At 38.9% G+C, this 18,603-nt stretch overlaps 1 protein-coding gene across 1 annotated transcript; it reads right to left on the bottom strand.

Annotated features, from left to right (window-relative positions):
* Positions 1 to 3,826: 3,826 nt before the first annotated feature.
* Positions 3,827 to 7,552, bottom strand: LOC141631842 (uncharacterized). The gene is made up of 3 exons (XM_074444464.1): positions 6,305 to 7,552; positions 6,026 to 6,154; positions 3,827 to 5,392 (listed from the first exon to the last, which is right to left on the bottom strand). The coding sequence occupies exons 1-3, from the start codon at positions 7,550 to 7,552 to the stop codon at positions 3,827 to 3,829; spliced, it is 2,943 nt and encodes a 980-aa protein (XP_074300565.1).
* Between the last annotated feature and the right edge of the window lie 11,051 nt (positions 7,553 to 18,603).

Here is an 18,603-nt window from a genome sequence, read left to right as displayed (position 1 = left end):
GTATAGTCTTTGTTGGTTAAATGCTACAATTAACTGTATCCGTCTAATTGAGTCGACGCAATTAGACCTTTAATTCTTAGTGATCCTTGACCTGGACCGAAAGGTTGGAAAAGACGAGACTAGTAGCGAACAATAGGGTATTGCAGTGAGGGCGAAAGTTAAGCTGTTTACGCTTTAGGGTGAATTAAGGACCGAAAGGTGACGTTTGCTACCCCTTAGACCATATTTGCATTGACCTAAGACCTAGATTACTTGACTAAATGATTATGGTGAACCGTCTGTCTTAGCTGTTTCTCCTTATCTGCTTGATTCCTTCCTTTAATTTCCTCTTCCCTATTCTTTTAGTTTAGAATATCACATTTAAAAACCCCCCAATTGGTTACCTTGACGAACTTAGATTAAGCTGACAATTTCCTACCTCTCTGTGGATTCGAACCGACTTCCCTAGCTATATTAGTTAGAGCCAGTTGGTATTTTTGACAGGTACGCGACAGACGTGTCAAGTATAGTAAAGATGATAACTGAGTAAGTTTTCAACTTTCAATAATGTCATTTGTCATTGTATGACACGAGCCATATATATGCAAATAATAATGGCATGTGTGTATATTTATGAATTAGTGTTTGAACTAAAAAGAAGATTATATCCACTTGAAAAATATGAAAGCAACACTGATCCCAATTTTATCACGCCATTAGTAAGTGAGTTCTTAACAATTACTAGTATCATTTAATTTATGTTTATGCGAGAGGTTGATTATCTAATTCAGCTACTTTGTGTGTGATTTATATAATAGTCTCCTAAAGCACCAGACGACAAACAATGCGCCTTTTACGTTTGTCAGTCCATGTGGGAGGTTATCAACAGAAATTATTCTACCATTCCGACACGGGTTAGTGGGATTTAAAAACTATTTCAGATGTAAATTGAGTTCAATTCTGTATATATACTTCCATGTATTCTATCTATTTTGATTATGTATATTTTGAATTTTAGTTCCACTAATACTTAACAAAGCCCCAAAATATTCGACAGAGGACATCACCCAGTTGAGAAATATGTGGGCCAGTTATGTTGTTTCATTAGCGGAATCTCAATAGTTTGCTCATGCTTTATGTACGTGTGTATATATAGAGTCGTTGTGTATTGGCTTCTTTGTTTTTTTGAGGAAGTTGTGTATTGGCTTTTGATCATCATGTTTGTACTATTTTTAAACTGGGTTTAATTGATCATGGGGTGTAATATTTTGATGCAGGATTGAATTTTTGCAGTGCACAACTGCTGGAATGCTATTTTTCAGCAGCTTAAAAAATAGCATTTCAGCAGCTGCTAGAACAAGCTAAAACATTTTTTTTAAAAAAAATAATTAAAAATGATAACGGTTAAAAACAACCCGTTGTAAACAATTATTTGACAACGGTTTTATTTAGATAAATAACCGCTGACATATTTTCCTTCTCATTCAAACCGCGAAAAATATAAGATAATGAACGGTAACCTTTGTCGAATTCAAAACTTTTACAACGGTTTATTTAAGCAGAATCGTTGTCAAAGTTTCATCAATAAAAATAGATAATGGTTACATACCATTGTCAATAGATAAATATAACAACGGTTTTGCACGCAATAAAGCCGTTGTTAAATTTAGACATTCAATTAAATAAGATAACGAAATAAACCGTTATCATATATAATATTTAACAACGGTTTTGGAACCACTAAACCCCTGTCAATAGTAAACTACGACAACAGATTTGAAATAGTTATTAAAATTTAATAACGGTTTCTTAAAAGTATACCCGTTGCCATAAACATATTTAACAATAGTTTTATAACGGTTCTTGAGTTGTAATAACGGTACTATAGATCCGTTCTTGATGTTATATAACAGTCGCGTGTTTGTACAACCGTGGTATATATTTAGCAACCGTCGTTGCAATAACGATTCCGTGTTTCTATTTAATAATGGTAATTGCATTATCTGACCGTTATTGAAGGACTTATTTGGCATAGTGTAAACGTAAGGTGTATATTAGTTTGTATTTATATATCCCTAAATCCTTGGTCAACATTTTGAAAGCCAAGCATGTATGAGGGATAAGGAGAATTAGTACAATTTGCATGGGATTTTGTATCTTTGTACATTTAAGATAAGAATTCACATTTAGATAAGAATTCACTATTGTTGCTTATTTAATTAATTTCTTAATTAATAGCGTTTTATAAAAGTTGAACTGTCTATAATCGCTCGAAAAAAAATTCTTGAAGAAACGTGTGTATGTATTACGGTATCACCCGATAGTACACAACATTTGAAAACTTGATACATGCTAGCATGCTGCTATCTTTTTCATTTGTAAAGTTTTCAATACTTCATCTCCATAATAACCTATTTGGCATGTAGTTCTGCGTAAATGTCGAAAGAACAAATGGTCAACCATAAATAAAAATACAAACTCTGTTCATGAGAATAAATCATGAACTCTTTTTAACAAACATAATTTATAAATTACAATTCCCTCCTCCTCTCTTTATTTGAAGTCTAAAGTTCTCATCGTAGTTAAAGTAAAACTCATGCTTGAATTGAAATTCAGGACACATAATAGAGATCCTAAGGAAACCTCATTGTTTCGACTATAGCTTAAGTTAATACATCATAATATCGAATAGTTCAAAGTCACTTGTGGAATTAAAGTATTATTGCTTTTTGAAAGTTTTTCTCACTCGCATAATAATTATCTCGAGTCCTCATTTAAACTTTAAATAGTAGTGGTTTTAAATTGTCTTCTTAGGTCTTAGAGTTTTAGCCTAAACATTTCCTAAAAGTGTTGGTATTTTTTGTTTTTGAACATTTTTTCTAAGTTGATCTTTTTCACATCGTGTATGTTTTATAGGAGTATTAAATATATGTGTTATTACAAACTAAATCTGTAAATATATCTAAAGTCTTATTACAAACTAAATCTGTAAAGAAACTGAGAATTTGAGAATGATTATATTTCATTGAATGGCAAAGTACGTACAAGGCAAGCATATATACAACTCTACATATCTTCTAATTCAATCACCTTCCTATTTTACCTCCTATATTATAGCAACTAATCTTTTCTATCCTTAACTATAAGATCATATATATCACACAATATAACAATAAGATTACAAAGGATATTCCTATTATTATTCTTGACACTCCCTCTCAAGTTGGAGCTCTAGGAACACCGAGACCCAACTTGTATTGCAAATGATCGAATGTTTCTCCTCCGAGTGCCTTAGTGAACAAATCCGCTATTTGCTCTTTGCTTCTTACGTGTGCCGTTTTGATTTCCTTCGACACAATGTGTTGTCGAATGAAATGACAGTCCACCTCAATGTGTTTTGTTCTATCATGAAAAACTGGATTCTTTGCTATGTGAATGGCCGCTTGATTATCGCAATATAAATCCATTTCTTTAGTATGAAACACACCTAAAGAAGCAAGGAATGACTTAACCCATATTAGTTATTTGGTAACTCCCGCCATAGCCCTATATTTCGTCTTCCGCCGTTGACTTGGCAACGGTTACCTGTTTCTTTGCCCTCCACGATATGGGTGATTGTCCCAATGAAATAAAATAGCCACTTATCGATCTCCTCGTCAATGGACAAGCTGCATAGTCCGAATCACAATAGCCTTTAACTTGCAGGTTCGACTCTTTCTTCATCGTGATCCCTTTGCTGGGATTTCGTTTCAAGTACCTTACCACTCTTAAAGCCGCTTCCCAATGCTCTTTCCTCGGTTCATTGACGAACTGTGACAATATGTGAACCGTGTAGACTAGGTCCGGCCTAGTGATAGTCAAATACACCAACCGACCTACTAGACGACGATATTTCATAATGTCTTTCAAAACGTATCCCTTTGCCATGGACAAATTGTGTCATTTGCCTAATAGGTGTATAGACGGTCTTCGCTCCCTTCATTCCCGTCTCCTCTATTATACTCAATGCATACTTTCTTTGATTTAGAAACAATCCTTCTTTGCAATGAGCTACCTCTATGCCTAGAAAATACTTCAATTTTCCCAAGTCTTTAATTCCAAATCTCTCGTTCAAGAAATTTTTGAATTTGTCACATGTATCTTTATTATTACTCACCACTATCATATCATCAACATATACGAGCACCCCAATAAAGATATCACCTCGATTCAAAGTAAATAGAGAATAATCCGCCATTGACTGTATAAACCCATAATTCTTTAAGGATACCGTTAATTTCGCAAACCAATTACGTGAAGCTTGTTTTAGACCGTAAATTGATTTAAGTAATTTGCATACCTTCATTTCCGCTCCTTTTTCGAATCCTTGGCGTATTCTCATGTATACTTCTTCTTCAAGGTCTCCGTGCAAAAAGGCATTGTTCACATCGAGTTGCTCTATATGCCATCCTTTCGCCACTGCCACTGCCAACATACATCTTACACTCGTCATCTTTGCTACCGGCGCATAAGTTTCATGAAAATCGACTCCCTCTGTTTGTGTGAAACCTTGTGCCACCAAACGAGCTTTGTATCTCTCCACAGTTCCATCGGCCTTGTATTTAATTTTGTATACCCATTTGCATCCGATGGCTTTCTTTCCTCTTGGCAGTGTCACGATTCTCCATGTCTTATTTTTTTCCAACGCCTCTATTTCCTTACTCATTGCTTCTCTCCACTTTCCTTCCTTCACGGCTGCTTGATAAGTAATGGGCTCTGTTTCTTTATCAATTGCAGCTAGAAAAGCCTTATGAGTAGTCGAAAAACAATCATTAACAACATAATTATTGATAGGATATCGAGTACCTGACCGGACTGACGGCGACTGTTCGCAATGAGCAGGCTGATTTGGGGTAATTACTCGTGTGGACTTACAGTAATAATCCTTCTTCCATGCCGGGTCAAATTTTTCTCGTGCTCCTCGACCCATCATCTGCTGCTCGGCATTCGTCTCCGTCACTACACCTCCTCTATCCTCTGTTTCTGGTTCTGTTTCACTCCCTCCATGCTCATGTGTCCCACCATCATTTTCCCCTGATTCTACACTCCCTCTTACAACATGATCCAATGAGGCATCATCGTTGTAATCAACGTAGGGTGGGTTATTTTGTATATGTGGGTCAATTTTGTTTTGTGAAGGAGAGTCAGAATTTGAAACATGATAAGGGTATATGTTTTCATAAAATATTACATCTCGTGAAACAAAGACTCGCTTCTCCCGTAAATCATAAACTTTCCACCCTTTCTTGCTATGCGGATATCCAATGAACATACATCGAGTACCCCGTTCACTAAACTTGTCTCGGGTTCGGTCTTTATTGTGAACGTAACATAAACAACCGAGAACCCGTAAATTGTCTAGTTTAGGTCGTTTCTGATAAATGAGTTCAAATGGTGTTTTTCCATTTAGTAAGGGGGCGGGTGTTCGATTTATTAAGTACGCAGCGGTCGTGATACATTCTCCCCAAAAATGTAACGGTAAATTAGCCTCAAAACGCAATGCCCGAGCCTTTTCAAGTATGTGTCGGTGTTTTCTTTCAACCCTACCATTTTGTTGGGGCGTCCCTACATTGCTAGTGCGAAATAATATACCATTTTCTTCATAATAATTTTGCATCGGTCCAGCTAATAACTCCGTCCCATTATCACTTTGTATTATTTTCACACTTTTCTCAAATTGATTCTTTACCATTTGACAAAAAATCTTCATGTACCCCCCAGCTTCACCCTTGTCTTTCATTAAATAAACCCATACTCCCCGACTATGGTCGTCAACTATGGTAAGAAAATAGTGTGCACGGGTCAAGCTTGGTACTTTATAGGGTCCCCATAGGTCACAATGTATAAGGCCAAATAAAACATCACACCGATTATTATTAATTTTGAAAGAGGTTCGAGATTGTTTTGCCCGCCAACAAGAATCACACAAATCATCCAAATTCCAAAATAAATTACGTCCAACCAAATTTGAAAAACTAGAAAAAATATTCTTCGAAGGATGTCCTACCCTTCGATGCCACAACTTGTTATCGCTAGCACTCATCATCCTTCCAGCGATCTCATCTTTATTCAACTGATAGTAATATACCCCTCCTCTATGCTCACCGCGTCCAATCATCGTCTTCGTAGTCCGGTCCTGCATTTCACAATAATCCGGATAAAAAGTTATTAAACAATTGTTCTCGTGAAGTAATTGGCGAACAGAAATAAGGTCGCAAGTGAGCGAGGGAACGAATAACACATCCTTCAAAATGAAGTTATCACTTAATCGAACTTCGCCATGTACCGTAGCCTCAACTTGCCTTCCATCAGGAAGACTAACAGTGGAATGTTCTTCTTCCCATATGTTCCTCAAATACTCACGCTTCCCCGTCATATGATGTGAGGCTCCACTATCGATTAACCATTCACAATTTACAGTAATTTTCATACCTTGGAGTTTTTCGGTTCCGTCTGGACTGTTTTTCACCAGTATCTTCAACCTGTCGATCTCCTCTGCTGTAAAAGGAATGTTCGAAGTCCCTTGCTCCTCTAGTCTGTTCGTTCCTGTCATAGCATTTGCTTGGTGTTGGCCGCGACCTCTTCCTCTGCCACGGTTTCCTCCTCCACGGCTTCTTCGACCACGGCCACGCTCTCTGGCCTTCACTTCTTCATATCCATGCTTATCATAACAATTTTCTTCCGTATGATAATATTTCCCACAATAGCTGCAGCGCGGTGGTGGTGGTCTCTCCGTGTCCTCTTCATCATCTCTTGGATACTTGCCTTTGTCTCGTCCACCATTAATCTTCGTTGCCATAGCCGCATCCATTCGTTCCTCCTTAACTTGGGTGAGGGAAGAATGGCGCTCCTCTCGCAAGACAATGGCATAGACACGATTTAGTGAAGCAATTGGGTCTTCCATGAGCAAATTTGATCGAATCTGACCGTAAACCTTTGCATCGAGGCCCATCAAAAATTGATGCACCTTCTCTTCTTCCTTCTCCTTTGCTATGGATGCCGCCGCTCCACAATTACAATTTTTAATCTTGCTATATTTGGCTAATTCATCCCAAATAATTTTTAGTCTAGTATAATACTCGACTACTGTCTCTTTGCCTTGCTTACATTCATTCAATTCACCTTTGAGTTGATGAACCCTAGGAGCGTTTCCCGCTGAGTATCGACCCCGTAACTCTTCCCATATTTCTGCAATGGATTGAGTAAAAGTGATACTCGGATGTAACTTCGGGTCTATCACATTCCGAAGCCATGCCCGCAGCATTGCATTGCATTGGCGCCATGCTACAAATTCTAGGTCATCATCCTCTTCACTACTCGACGGTTTCTGTACCGTTCCTTTAATGAAACCCAATTTATTTTTAGCATCCAATCCGTTCTTCACTGCATCAGCCCACATATCGTAGTTTGTGCCGTCAAAAATAATTTGAGTGACGTTCAAACTAGGGCTATCGGATGGATGTAGATATAATGGAGACGACATGGGAATTGTCTTAGGACCGCTCCCTCCTCCTTTCAATTTGTCACCGGTCATGGTGATTATCTTCACTGTGTTTGATTTGTGAGAAAAAAAATTATTTGTGGATCTTTTTATGCTCTGTTACCATGAGAATTTGAGAATGATTATATTTCATTGAATGGCAAAGTACGTACAAGGCAAGCATATATACAACTCTACATATCTTCTAATTCAATCACCTTCCTATTTTACCTCCTATATTATAGCAACTAATCTTTTCTATCCTTAACTATAAGATCATATATATCACACAATATAACAATAAGATTACAAAGGATATTCCTATTATTATTCTTGACAGAAACAAAAGAACAACAAAAATAATAATGTTACACACTAATTATATTCTCGTGATGGTAGAATAATGCCCTGCAAGTTTCGCGGTTGGAGTCATCATCATTACTTCACAACAATGTAATATGCAGCTTTATCGGAAAATACATTCAAATTTCCGTCTCGAGAAAACACAAGTGTTACAAAAAAGGAGTAAACTAAACTATAAGGACCCAAACTTTGGGTAAAAGTAGCTATAAGGACCTAAATTACTAAGACAAAGCTTTAAGGACCTCAAATTTCTATTCCGTCAAATGTAACCGTGGTTTCTAACACTTTGTTTCTTTGTCTTTGTGTTCCTTTTGTATCTTCTTATTAAGTGATCTTTAATGTTTATTTGAGCTTATATTATTGAATAGTGGTTTTAAGTTTACTACTTTATTTGATTTCGGAAAATGTCACATATTCCATCTTCGTGTATTTTTTATAAAACTGAAACATTTTATTTTGAGAATATTATTGTTAGTAAAATCGTCTTTCTTTATCGGTCAAACTCACCACCTTAATGATAATATATTAATACGGAAATGGATCCTCTCCATTTCTTTTCTCTCCATTTCCTATCATAATCTCTTTAAATAATAATTTCTCCTTTCATCCTCATTTTCCTTTATCTTTATACGTAAATTTAGAACCGTTAGATGTTGTCCAAATGCGATCCGTACCATTGATAGAAACTTGCCTCTCCATTTCTTTTTAGGAAATGGAGAGAAAATGGGCTCCATAAATACTACTAGTTGTCTAGTACCGTATGCGATCCAAATGCGATCTGTACCATTGTCATGGTGCTACACTTGGGTTCCGCATCCTTATCCATTAAATATTGCCAATACGGCCTTGATGAAATTCGTACCGGATATACGGGAATTCTCACCGTATACTCATAAATTCATAGTGATCAAATGGCCCAAGTCCATTAGCCCGACCCGGCCCAGTCCACTTTTTTGAAGGGCTTGGGCCTTTTATTTTGGCCCAAAAAAGCCCATGAGCCGGGGCAAAAAAGCCCAATGTACTTTTGGGCCGGGTTTGGGCTAAGCGTTTAGCCCAAATTTTGGCCCGGCCCGGCCCATATTTATTATTAATGAATATTTTTGTTATAAAATCTGTGTAAGTAGCGTAAATTTTATATATAATTCCTTATAAACTCATGTATATATTTATTGAGATTTAAAAGCGATGTTTACGGATCATAAATCATATCTACTAGATATGATTAAGCATTATAATGTGTCGATGATTGTCTTTTATTCCATTTTTGAAGATTAATTCATATATACTTCATCATACTTTGTACGATTTTTTATACTAAGTGCACTTTTAAAATACTAGTTGAAGGTATTATACTACTTATTTCGTTCGGTAAGTCATAAATTTTAGGGCCTGAAAAGCCCATTTAGACCCAAAAGCCCGATTTAGCCCATAAGGGCTGGGCTTGGGCTCGCTAAATAGGCTCTCTCATTTGGCCCGATCCGGCCCAACCCGCACATGTGGGCCATTTTTTTTCATCCCGGCCCGGCCCAAACCCGCATAGGCTCGGCCCATGATCAGCTCTAGTATACATATAATAAAACCGTATCGTATATTATTGGTCACTCATTTCTACAGTACTACTACTATTAATATTGTCTCTTCTCTCTTCATCTTACTTTTTGCTTACTGAAGACCTTATTCATTTTTCTTGTTATCTGTTACGTTATTTTTATGATCAATAATCTGTGTGTGAAATTAAAAACGATACTAGAACATATAATATTTACTCATTTTTTTGATTTTTCAGAAGGGAAGTAAATGTCGCAATTTAAAGTGTGTATATCCGTCTTAAACTTAAGACGAGTTAAGTAGTTAGAATAAGACAAAAGCATAATGCATGAGAAAATACAAAATAAAAATAAAAATTGTCTTATATGTTCAAGTGGTATGATATTTGACCCGTTTTAATGTTAAGACGAATACAAGAGAGACTAAATAATCAAAAATGGGAGGAAAAGTGAAAAATGAAAGAAAATGAGTAATTTTTTTTCCATGAAACTTGTTGAAATAGAATTTCGTTTTATCTTATAATCACTCTAAGCATGTTCTTTGGTCCTGTTTTAACTTGTTTACCATACCTTATGTTTGATTTATTAATTTTTTTTGTCAAAGTGTTTTTAATTGTGGTGGACTGGTGGACTCACAGCATTGTATACGAACTAACGGCAACTTAACGGCATATTGTCTTCGGGTCCTTAAAGCTAGCGTATAATATTTGGGGTCCTCATCGCTATGTTTTAAGATAGTTTAGGTACTTTCTTTACGGAAAAGTTAATCACGGGTCCTTGATGCTTCCCTTTAGAAGTTTAGGTCCTTGATGCTATATTTTCTTATAGTTTAGGTCCTTGTTATGGGTTTAACTCCCGTTACAATACCCATAACATTGCTACAAGCTGAGAAGGAGCCTAACATGGGCATGTTGCTACTTTCATAATGTTTAAGTTGTTCTTTAAAAGTGCCTCCATGTCGATGGAGCCCCCATCATCGGTTAACCCAATCTCGACAACATCAACTAGGCTCTGTTTCCAAGAAAAGATGTTTGAGTGATGCCCGTAAGGGCCAACGAAAACCACCCATTTTTCTTCGTCACGCAGAAGTTTATGTAAATTATGTAATTCCCTGAATTGGGATTCCTTTCATTATGCAATATATAGGATACAAGGTGCTAGTCTATTGCCTAAATACAAGGAGATAATCTCTCTAACTATGTAAATAATATACCTATAAGATATATACAATAACTAAAAGATATACATAAATATTTACTAATACTCCCCCGTAGTCTAAGCGGGAGAAGGACGAACGCTAAGGCTAGAGCGAAACCTTGTAAAGAGATGCTTGGGAAGACCTTTGGTAAAAATGTCGGCATATTGATATTCGGCCGGAACATGGAGAACATGGACTTTCCCAAGACGTACCTGATCGCGAACAAAGTGGATGTCAATTTCAATATGCTTGGTTCGCTGATGTTGAACAGGGTTGCCGGACATGTATACAGCGGAGACATTGTCACAGTAAATTAGGCTGGCTTTGGAAATGGGAGCATGAAGTTCTAAAAGCAAATTCCGTAGCGAACTAGTTTCGGCAACCGCATTAGCAACACCCCTATATTCGGCTTCGGCGCTGGATTTAGACACGGTAGCTTGACGTTTGGCGGACCAAGAGACCAAGTTATCTTCAAGAAATACACAGTAGCCGGAAGTAGACTTTCGTGAGTCGGGAAACCCACCCCAATCAGCGTCGGAATATGCAGTGAGTTTATGGGTGGCTGACTTTGTAAGAGTAAGACCATAGTCAAGTGTCCTTTTGACATAACGTAGTATGCGTTTAAGAAACTGAAAATGAGGCTCACGAGGGGCGTGCATAAATAAACAAACCTGTTGGATCGCATAGGTAATGTCGGGTCGAGTTATCGTAAGATATTGTAAAGCCCCGGCTAGGCTCCGATAGAGCATGGAATCATCTAGCAAGGGACCCGCTGTTGAGCTCAATTTCGACCCAGCTTCAACTGGTGTCGACACGGGGTTACATGAAGACAAGGAAGCACGGCTTAAGATATCGCGGGCATACTGATTTTGAGAGAGAAACAACCCATTGCGACTGCGTGTTACCTGTATACCGAGGAAGTGGTGCAATCTCCCAAGGTCTGACATTGCAAATTCCTTCGATAAGTCATCAATAATGCGTCGAACTAAGGAATTGCTAGAGGCAGTAAGAACAATATCATCAACATATAAGAGCATGTACGCCATGTCAGAGCCGTGTTTATAAATGAACAGTGACGGATCACATACACTGCTACAAAAACCCTTTGATATAATGAAGTTGGCGAACCGTTGATACCAAGCCCGAGGGGCTTGCTTAAGACCATAAAGAGACTTACAGAGCCGACAAACATGAGTGGGTAATTTGGGATTAACAAAACCAGGGGGCTGATGCATAAATACCGTCTCATTTAAATCCCCATGTAAAAAAGCATTCTTCACATCTAATTGGTGAATGGGCCAAGACCGAGTTACAGCAAGACTAAGTACGGTACGAATCGTAGTTGGTTTGACCACCGGGCTAAACGTTTCATTACAATCAATCCCGACTTGTTGGCATTTGCCATTGACTACTAGGCGTGCCTTGTAGCGTTGAAGTGTGCCATCGGACTTAAATTTGTGACGATATAGCCACATACAGCGAATAACAGGGGCACTAGCGGGACGACGTACAAGTTCCCAAGTATGATTATCAATTAGAGCACGATACTCGTCAGTCATGGCGGCATTCCAGTGTGGGTCCTGGAGGGTAGCGTGGGGGTTTTTGGGAAGAGGGGAGATGGGTGTGTCGTGGGTTGCAGCTAGGACACGAGGTTTAAATATCCCGTTCATGGCTCGAGTAGTCATACAGTGGTCCCTAAAGGAGGATGGAGGTGGGTCAGGCGAATGGTGATGTGGGCTGGGACCAGAGCGTGAGGGAGGCGGGGATGGTGGGGACTGGTTGTTGGGAGGCGTAGGTGGTGAGGTAGGGGTTGTGTTAAGTGGTTGGACAGGGGAAATGGGAGAGGCAGGGGAGGCGTGTGGAGGTGTGTGTAGGTGTGTTTGGGGAGATAGGAGTTGTGGCAAGGGGGGTCTGTGTACGGGGAGAGTGAGGGTGGTCAGGGGTTGGGTCCACGGTGGGTTGAGGGGGTGTGAGGAAGGCGTCAATGAGGGTAGGGCTGAGTTGGGCATTGGTGTGATCCCGTGTGGCTGAGGGCAAAGGGTGAGCGAATGGGAACACGGATTCATCAAAGGTGACGTGACGAGATATTATTATTTTACCTGTGGATAACTCAAGACACTTGTAACCACGGAATTCTTGGGGATAGCCTAGGAAAACACATTTGGTGGACCGAGTAGCTAATTTGTGAGGTGCTTTGGCGGATAGATTAGGATAACAGACACAGCCGAAAACACGAAGGTGAGAGTAGGAGGGATTTTTGTTGAAGAGGGCAGAAGTTGGTGTGCGAAGTTGAGGATTTTGGTGGGCAAAATGTGTGGAGGTGGACTGCGGTGTGCAAGGCGTCGACCCAATAGGGAAGTGGGACGGACGCGTGGTGTAGTAAGGCGAGTAAAATTTCGTTTATGCGTCGAATCATGCGTTCGGCCTTACCATTTTGGGACGATGTTTGAGGACACGAGAATCGAAACACAAGACCGTGATGGTCAGCAAAATTTTTAAATTCATTGTTATCGAATTCACGGCCTAAGTCACATTGAAAACTTTTGATAGGTCGATTAAATTGTGTAGTGACGTATTTTTGGAATTTGATGAATTTGGAAAATGTTTCGGACTTGAATTTTAAAGGGTAGACCCAAACAAATTGTGTGAAGTTGTCAATCAATATTAAATAATATTTGTAACCAGCTGTACTCTTGACCGGGGAGGTCCACAAATCGCTATGAATAATATCAAAAGGTGCAAGAGTAGTAGATAAGGAATCGGAAAAAGGCAATCGTTTGTGTTTGCTTATTTGACATGAATGGCATAAAGTAGAATTCGACTTGCTATTACAATCAATACGAGAATTCGACTTTAATAAATTAAAAATGGAAGCACCCGGGTGTCCTAAACGGGAGTGCCAAACATCAGACGAGAAAGCTAGAAGAGTGGGACTGGACTCGGTGGATTTGGACGCGGCTGACACGGCTAACACAGGGTAGAGGTCGCCATTACTGTTGCTCCTCAGAATCAGATTTCCATTCGCTAAATCCTTCACAGAAAAACCACGTGGGTCAAACTCAACTGAAACGTTATTGTCTTTGGTAAACTGTCTTACGGAGATGAGATTTTTAATAATTTTCGGTGTATATAAGACATTGTGAAGGTGGAGGGTTCGGTTTGGTGTGGCGAATTGTGTGTGGCCAGAACCGTGTACTGGAATGCTAGCACCATTCCCGACATAAATAGATTTAACCGTACTAGAATTGAGAAGGGAATGAAACATACCTGCGTCCGCGCTAAGGTGAGACGATGCTCCCGTATCCATGTAGAACGGACCATGACCATAGGGCTGTAAATTAAATGCATTAAACGCTTGGCCGAGATCGGTTAATTGAGCATCCTCAGTTGCGGCTACATGAGCTTGTGCATAGCTTGCTTGTGGTGATCGATTGTTACTATTGTTGGTGCGAGAGGAAGACCTGGGGGCAGGCGTCTGTGGGGCAGGCCACGGCTGCCATGGTGATGTCCACCCTGGGTAGGTAGGGTAAGGACACGGTGGAGGGGTCCACTGAGAGGGCCATCTCGGCATTGGTCCCCACATAGACGGAGGAGCAGTCGGAGTGGGTTGGTGTTGCTGTTTTGACTGACGATTACCCCCACCCTTTTGCCCGCGTTTTCCACCGTGAGGACGGTTGCTGCGAGGCTGGCTGGACTTGGGTGCATCATCCCAGGTCCGAGAGTCAGGGGGGGTAATAGGGGTCACTAGGGCCGCAGGTTCTTCACGGCTATCGTGACGGTGGTTCTCAAGCTCGATCATACTACGGGCCGTTTCAAAATTAGGAAGGGTTTGGTTAATATAAGCCGCAACCGTGTCATACTCTTTGGGTAAGCCACGGACCAATTGTAATACCAAACGCTGATCTGAGACAGCCGCGCCGACATCCGACAATGCTACTGATAACTCCTTCAAACGTTGACAGTATGCATCAAAATTAGGAAACTTACCGAGTTTGAGATTGATAAATTCATGCTCGAGACTTACGGCACGCGCGCCTTTGTTGTTGAGAAAAATATTCGCAACCCGATTCCAGGCTTCATGAGCGGTGGAGTCGCGTGAGAGAACAAGGGGAAGGAGGTCGTCTGACATTGTGCCATATATCCATTGTAAAACAATGGCATCGACCTCGGACCACGCCTCACACAACGGGTCCGTCTGTGACGGAGCGGCGATGCCGTCGATATGATGCAGAACCTTATATCCGCGAGCATGTAGTGTAAAAAGATCGACCCACAACGAGTAGGAGACCTTAAGACCATCGAGAACACGGACCTTGTTTTGAATATTGGTCACCGTGTATAACAGATGGAGGGACGATTTGGGGGGTTCAGATTTGCCGTCAGTGGCCATGATAGCGTGAGGCTAGGCGTGACGACGGAGGCCAAGGATTGTGTAGTTGCCGTGAGCAAGAAACACAATTAGGTTACCAAGCTGATACCATGTAAATTATGTAATTCTCTGAATTGGGATTCCTTTCATTATGCAATATATAGGATACAAGGTGCCAGTCTATTGCCTAAATACGAGGAGATAATCTCTCTAACTATGTAAATAATATACCTATAAGATATATACAATAACTAAAAGATATACATAAATATTTACTAATAGTTTAGACACTCTGGCTTTAAGAGTAGGTGCTAATGCAATTCCCATGACTTCTTGAAGCTTTTTTATCACACCTGTGGTTCCGGAACCACCAAATAAAATTGCATCCTCTTCTTTTGTCTTAGACAGCTTTTAATGTATTGACTTGCTTCTTCCACCATTTTTGTACTATGTTGTCCCACATAGCTGTCTTCTGTATGGGTATTACCTTTGCCAACATAAAACAAATGAATTACAAATTTATGAGAACTAACAAAATCAGTACTTTTACATACGGAGTATTTGTTTGCTACAAAACACGGTAAATTTAATTTCTCTAAAATGGAGAAAGTCGTATTCCCTCTATTTCAATTGTTTGTTTTACACCTCCAACATTCACGAGGACATTTTAAAAAGCATAAACAATCTATTGAAACAAAATGAGTGCTTATAAATATAAGATAATGAATTGCTTAATTTCTATTGATAAAATCAGAGGTACATATATACAGTTGTGATACAATCTTCTAGAATTAGTGGTTGCCTAAGATAAGGCTATAATACAGGAACGATATATGCATATCAACATAAATATAGCAACAAATATTGACATATTCTAATATACCCCGCAGTCCATATTCTAATACACCCCCGCAGTCGAAGCGGGAGGAGGACGAATGCTGAGACTGTATAATACCTAAAATTTTCAAAAGGATTTTTTAGTTTTCTTCAAATCCAAACTTCGGAGACGAAGTTCTTTTTTAAGGGAGTGATATTGTAACAACCTAAATATTTTGATTTTAATATTAAAGATTTTGTCTTTTAGGAATTCTTTAAGAAACCGTATTTGCTTCTTATTGGACCTCATGAGCCACTTTTTCCTAATTACACCTAATAAATAAAGAGCAAGCCCATTATCCTACGTCTTCTTTGTACTCTAATCAGTTTCTATTTCTATGCCTCCGCTATTTAATCTTCCTTGATCTTATTGCTGCGCCTAATCAATTGTTATTTATGCCATCATCTAAACTTTTGCTTCCCAATCATCATCATCATCATTCTTTTACGTACACTGGATTTTTATATGGGTTATGCTTGTTAGGATTTGTTACATATAAACCATGGATCGATTATTTGACAAAAGTAACACGATTCTACGGATCCTATTATTCTTACTATTGTTCGGGGTTGTTTGCTTATGCGTTATTTATTCGTGCTATACTTACTTAAATTAATTCTTGATTGTGAACCATGATTATTGTTACTCAAATTATTTATAATACTAGTTGTTATTCTTTTTATTGTTTGTTAAGTTAATTAATTGTGATATGGGTTAAGGTATGTGTTAATTATTCAAGGTGCATTGAGTTAGGGAAGATGTTGGGGTCATAAAGGTTTTATGAAGGTACCCACTATTTACGTGATTAAGAATAGGTTAATAGTATGATCGTTTCGTTAAGCATTATAATGGTTTCGATTTCTCATGTGCTTCGGTTCAAAGGTCAAGTAGGTGAAGTTATTTTAGTTTAATGACTTGGTATGGCAATATGGTTTACACGTACATGGCAGTAAGCATACCATTATGGTCATATTTGGAATTTTGGCCAAGAATGAATGATTTGTATCTTGGATTATCGTTTTAGTACCGTGTTTTTATTATCGTTTCCTTTGATCTTGACTAGCGGGTGAGTAGCTTAAAGTCTTGAACTTTAAGTGTTGGGCAGTTCCTTTAATGGAATATTTGACAATATCGATGTTGAAATTGAGATGGAAATTGGTTACTATGTTTACGGTCTAGTGTGACCATGGTTAATGAGATTTTATTGAAGTTTGGAATCGATATTGAGATGGAAATATTGTTTAGCGGTTGAGTCCTCCAGTTCACTCACCCCTTGTCCTTGTCTTAGGTTCGACGATGAGAATACGATATCTGGTTACTTTGGAATATTATATTATGAGACGGAGTAATGAGTGAGACGGAGTAATAATGAGATGAAACTTAGTTTAATTATTAGGATGAGATAGTGTGGTATATTAAGGAATTAGAAGGGAGTTGTTTTGAGGTACTTATTAGTTAATGGGGAGTGTTTTTATTATTCTGTTTATTTATTTTTATTTTTACGGGTGTTTGTTTCCACGCCATGACCAAAAACTATTCTGCTTATATTGAGGTAATATCTGTTACTCAGCTTTCCGGCTGACGTATTTTCTCCCTTCCGGGCTACTCGTCATGGGGGTAGTTCCTTTTTGTCTTCTGGTTTTGCTTTCAGGTCTTCCGCTGTTGTTAAAAAAGGATTTTATTTCAAGACAAAATTTTATTTAAAGTGTTTATAAAAGTTTTAGTTCATTTTGTGTATTTTGTTTTAAGAGACATTTTGTAAGAAAAAATTTGTATATTAATTATAATATCTATGTATTTCGGCCAGTTTTATATGTAAAAGTTAGCTTTATTTTAGCCAAAAATCAGGGGTGTTACAGACTGGACCAAAAATCGTCGAATAGAGGCCGAGGGAGACCCTTCTTAAAAATGTCAGCATATTGATACCGTGAAGGGACGTGAAGCACGTGAACTTGACCGAGAGCGACCTTTTCGCGAACAAAATGAATGTCCATCTTAATGTGTTTTGTCTGTTGGTGATTGACGGGATTGTCGGATAGATATATGGCGCTCACATTATCGTAATGAACAATCGTGGCTTTCGTGATGGGGCAATGAAGTTCAAGGAAAAGGTTTCGAAGCCAACATGATTCGGCTACCACATTTGCAACCCCCGATATTCGGCCTCAGCGCTAGAACGAGATGGAGTTGCTTGACATTTAGAGGACCATGAAATTAAATTGTCACCCAAATAAACAGAATAGCCAGATGTGGAGCGACGTGTGTCGGGGCAGCCACCCCAATCTACATCACTGTAAGCCGTCAAGTTGGTTACATTCGAAGCACTAAGATGAAGACCCAACGATTTTGTGCCTTGTACATACCGTAATACACGTTTAAGTGAAGCAAGATGAGCAGTGCGGGGATCATGCATATAGAGGCAAATTTATTGCACCGCATACGAAATATCTGGCCGAGTAAATGTCAAATATTATAGAGCCCCAGCCAACGAACGATAAAGAGTCGGGTCTTCAATTTTGGTACCAGATTCGACACCTAATTTAGACTTGGTGTCTACAGGAGTATTAGCGTGTTTGCAATTTGTCATTTTGGCTCGAGCAAGTATTTCCTCTGCATATTTTTGTTGATTAAGAAAAGACCATGATCATGTCGAGTGGCTGAGATGCCTAGAAAATAGTTTAACGGGGCTAGATCGGTCATAGAGAATTCAGACCGTAGGTGACCAATAACAACATCCCGGAGGGTTATTCG

Source organism: Silene latifolia, chromosome Y, assembly GCF_048544455.1.
Source record: "Silene latifolia isolate original U9 population chromosome Y, ASM4854445v1, whole genome shotgun sequence".
Classification (NCBI taxonomy): Eukaryota; Viridiplantae; Streptophyta; class Magnoliopsida; order Caryophyllales; family Caryophyllaceae; genus Silene; species Silene latifolia.
The sequence above is the reverse complement of the archived record's forward strand: the minus strand, read 5'-3'. Positions and strand labels throughout refer to the sequence as shown.

Excerpts from the sequence above, each read along its gene's own strand:
- LOC141631842 (XM_074444464.1), bottom strand. The coding sequence starts at position 7,552 with ATGACCGGTGACAAATTGAAAGGAGGAGGGAGCGGTCCTAAGACAATT. Across the intron at positions 6,155-6,304 it reads GAAGGCAAGTTGAGGCTACG|GACCGGACTACGAAGACGAT; the intron begins GTACATGGCGAA and ends TGTGAAATGCAG. Across the intron at positions 5,393-6,025 it reads ACAAGTTGTGGCATCGAAGG|AAACGACCTAAACTAGACAA; the intron begins GTAGGACATCCT and ends CTCATTTATCAG.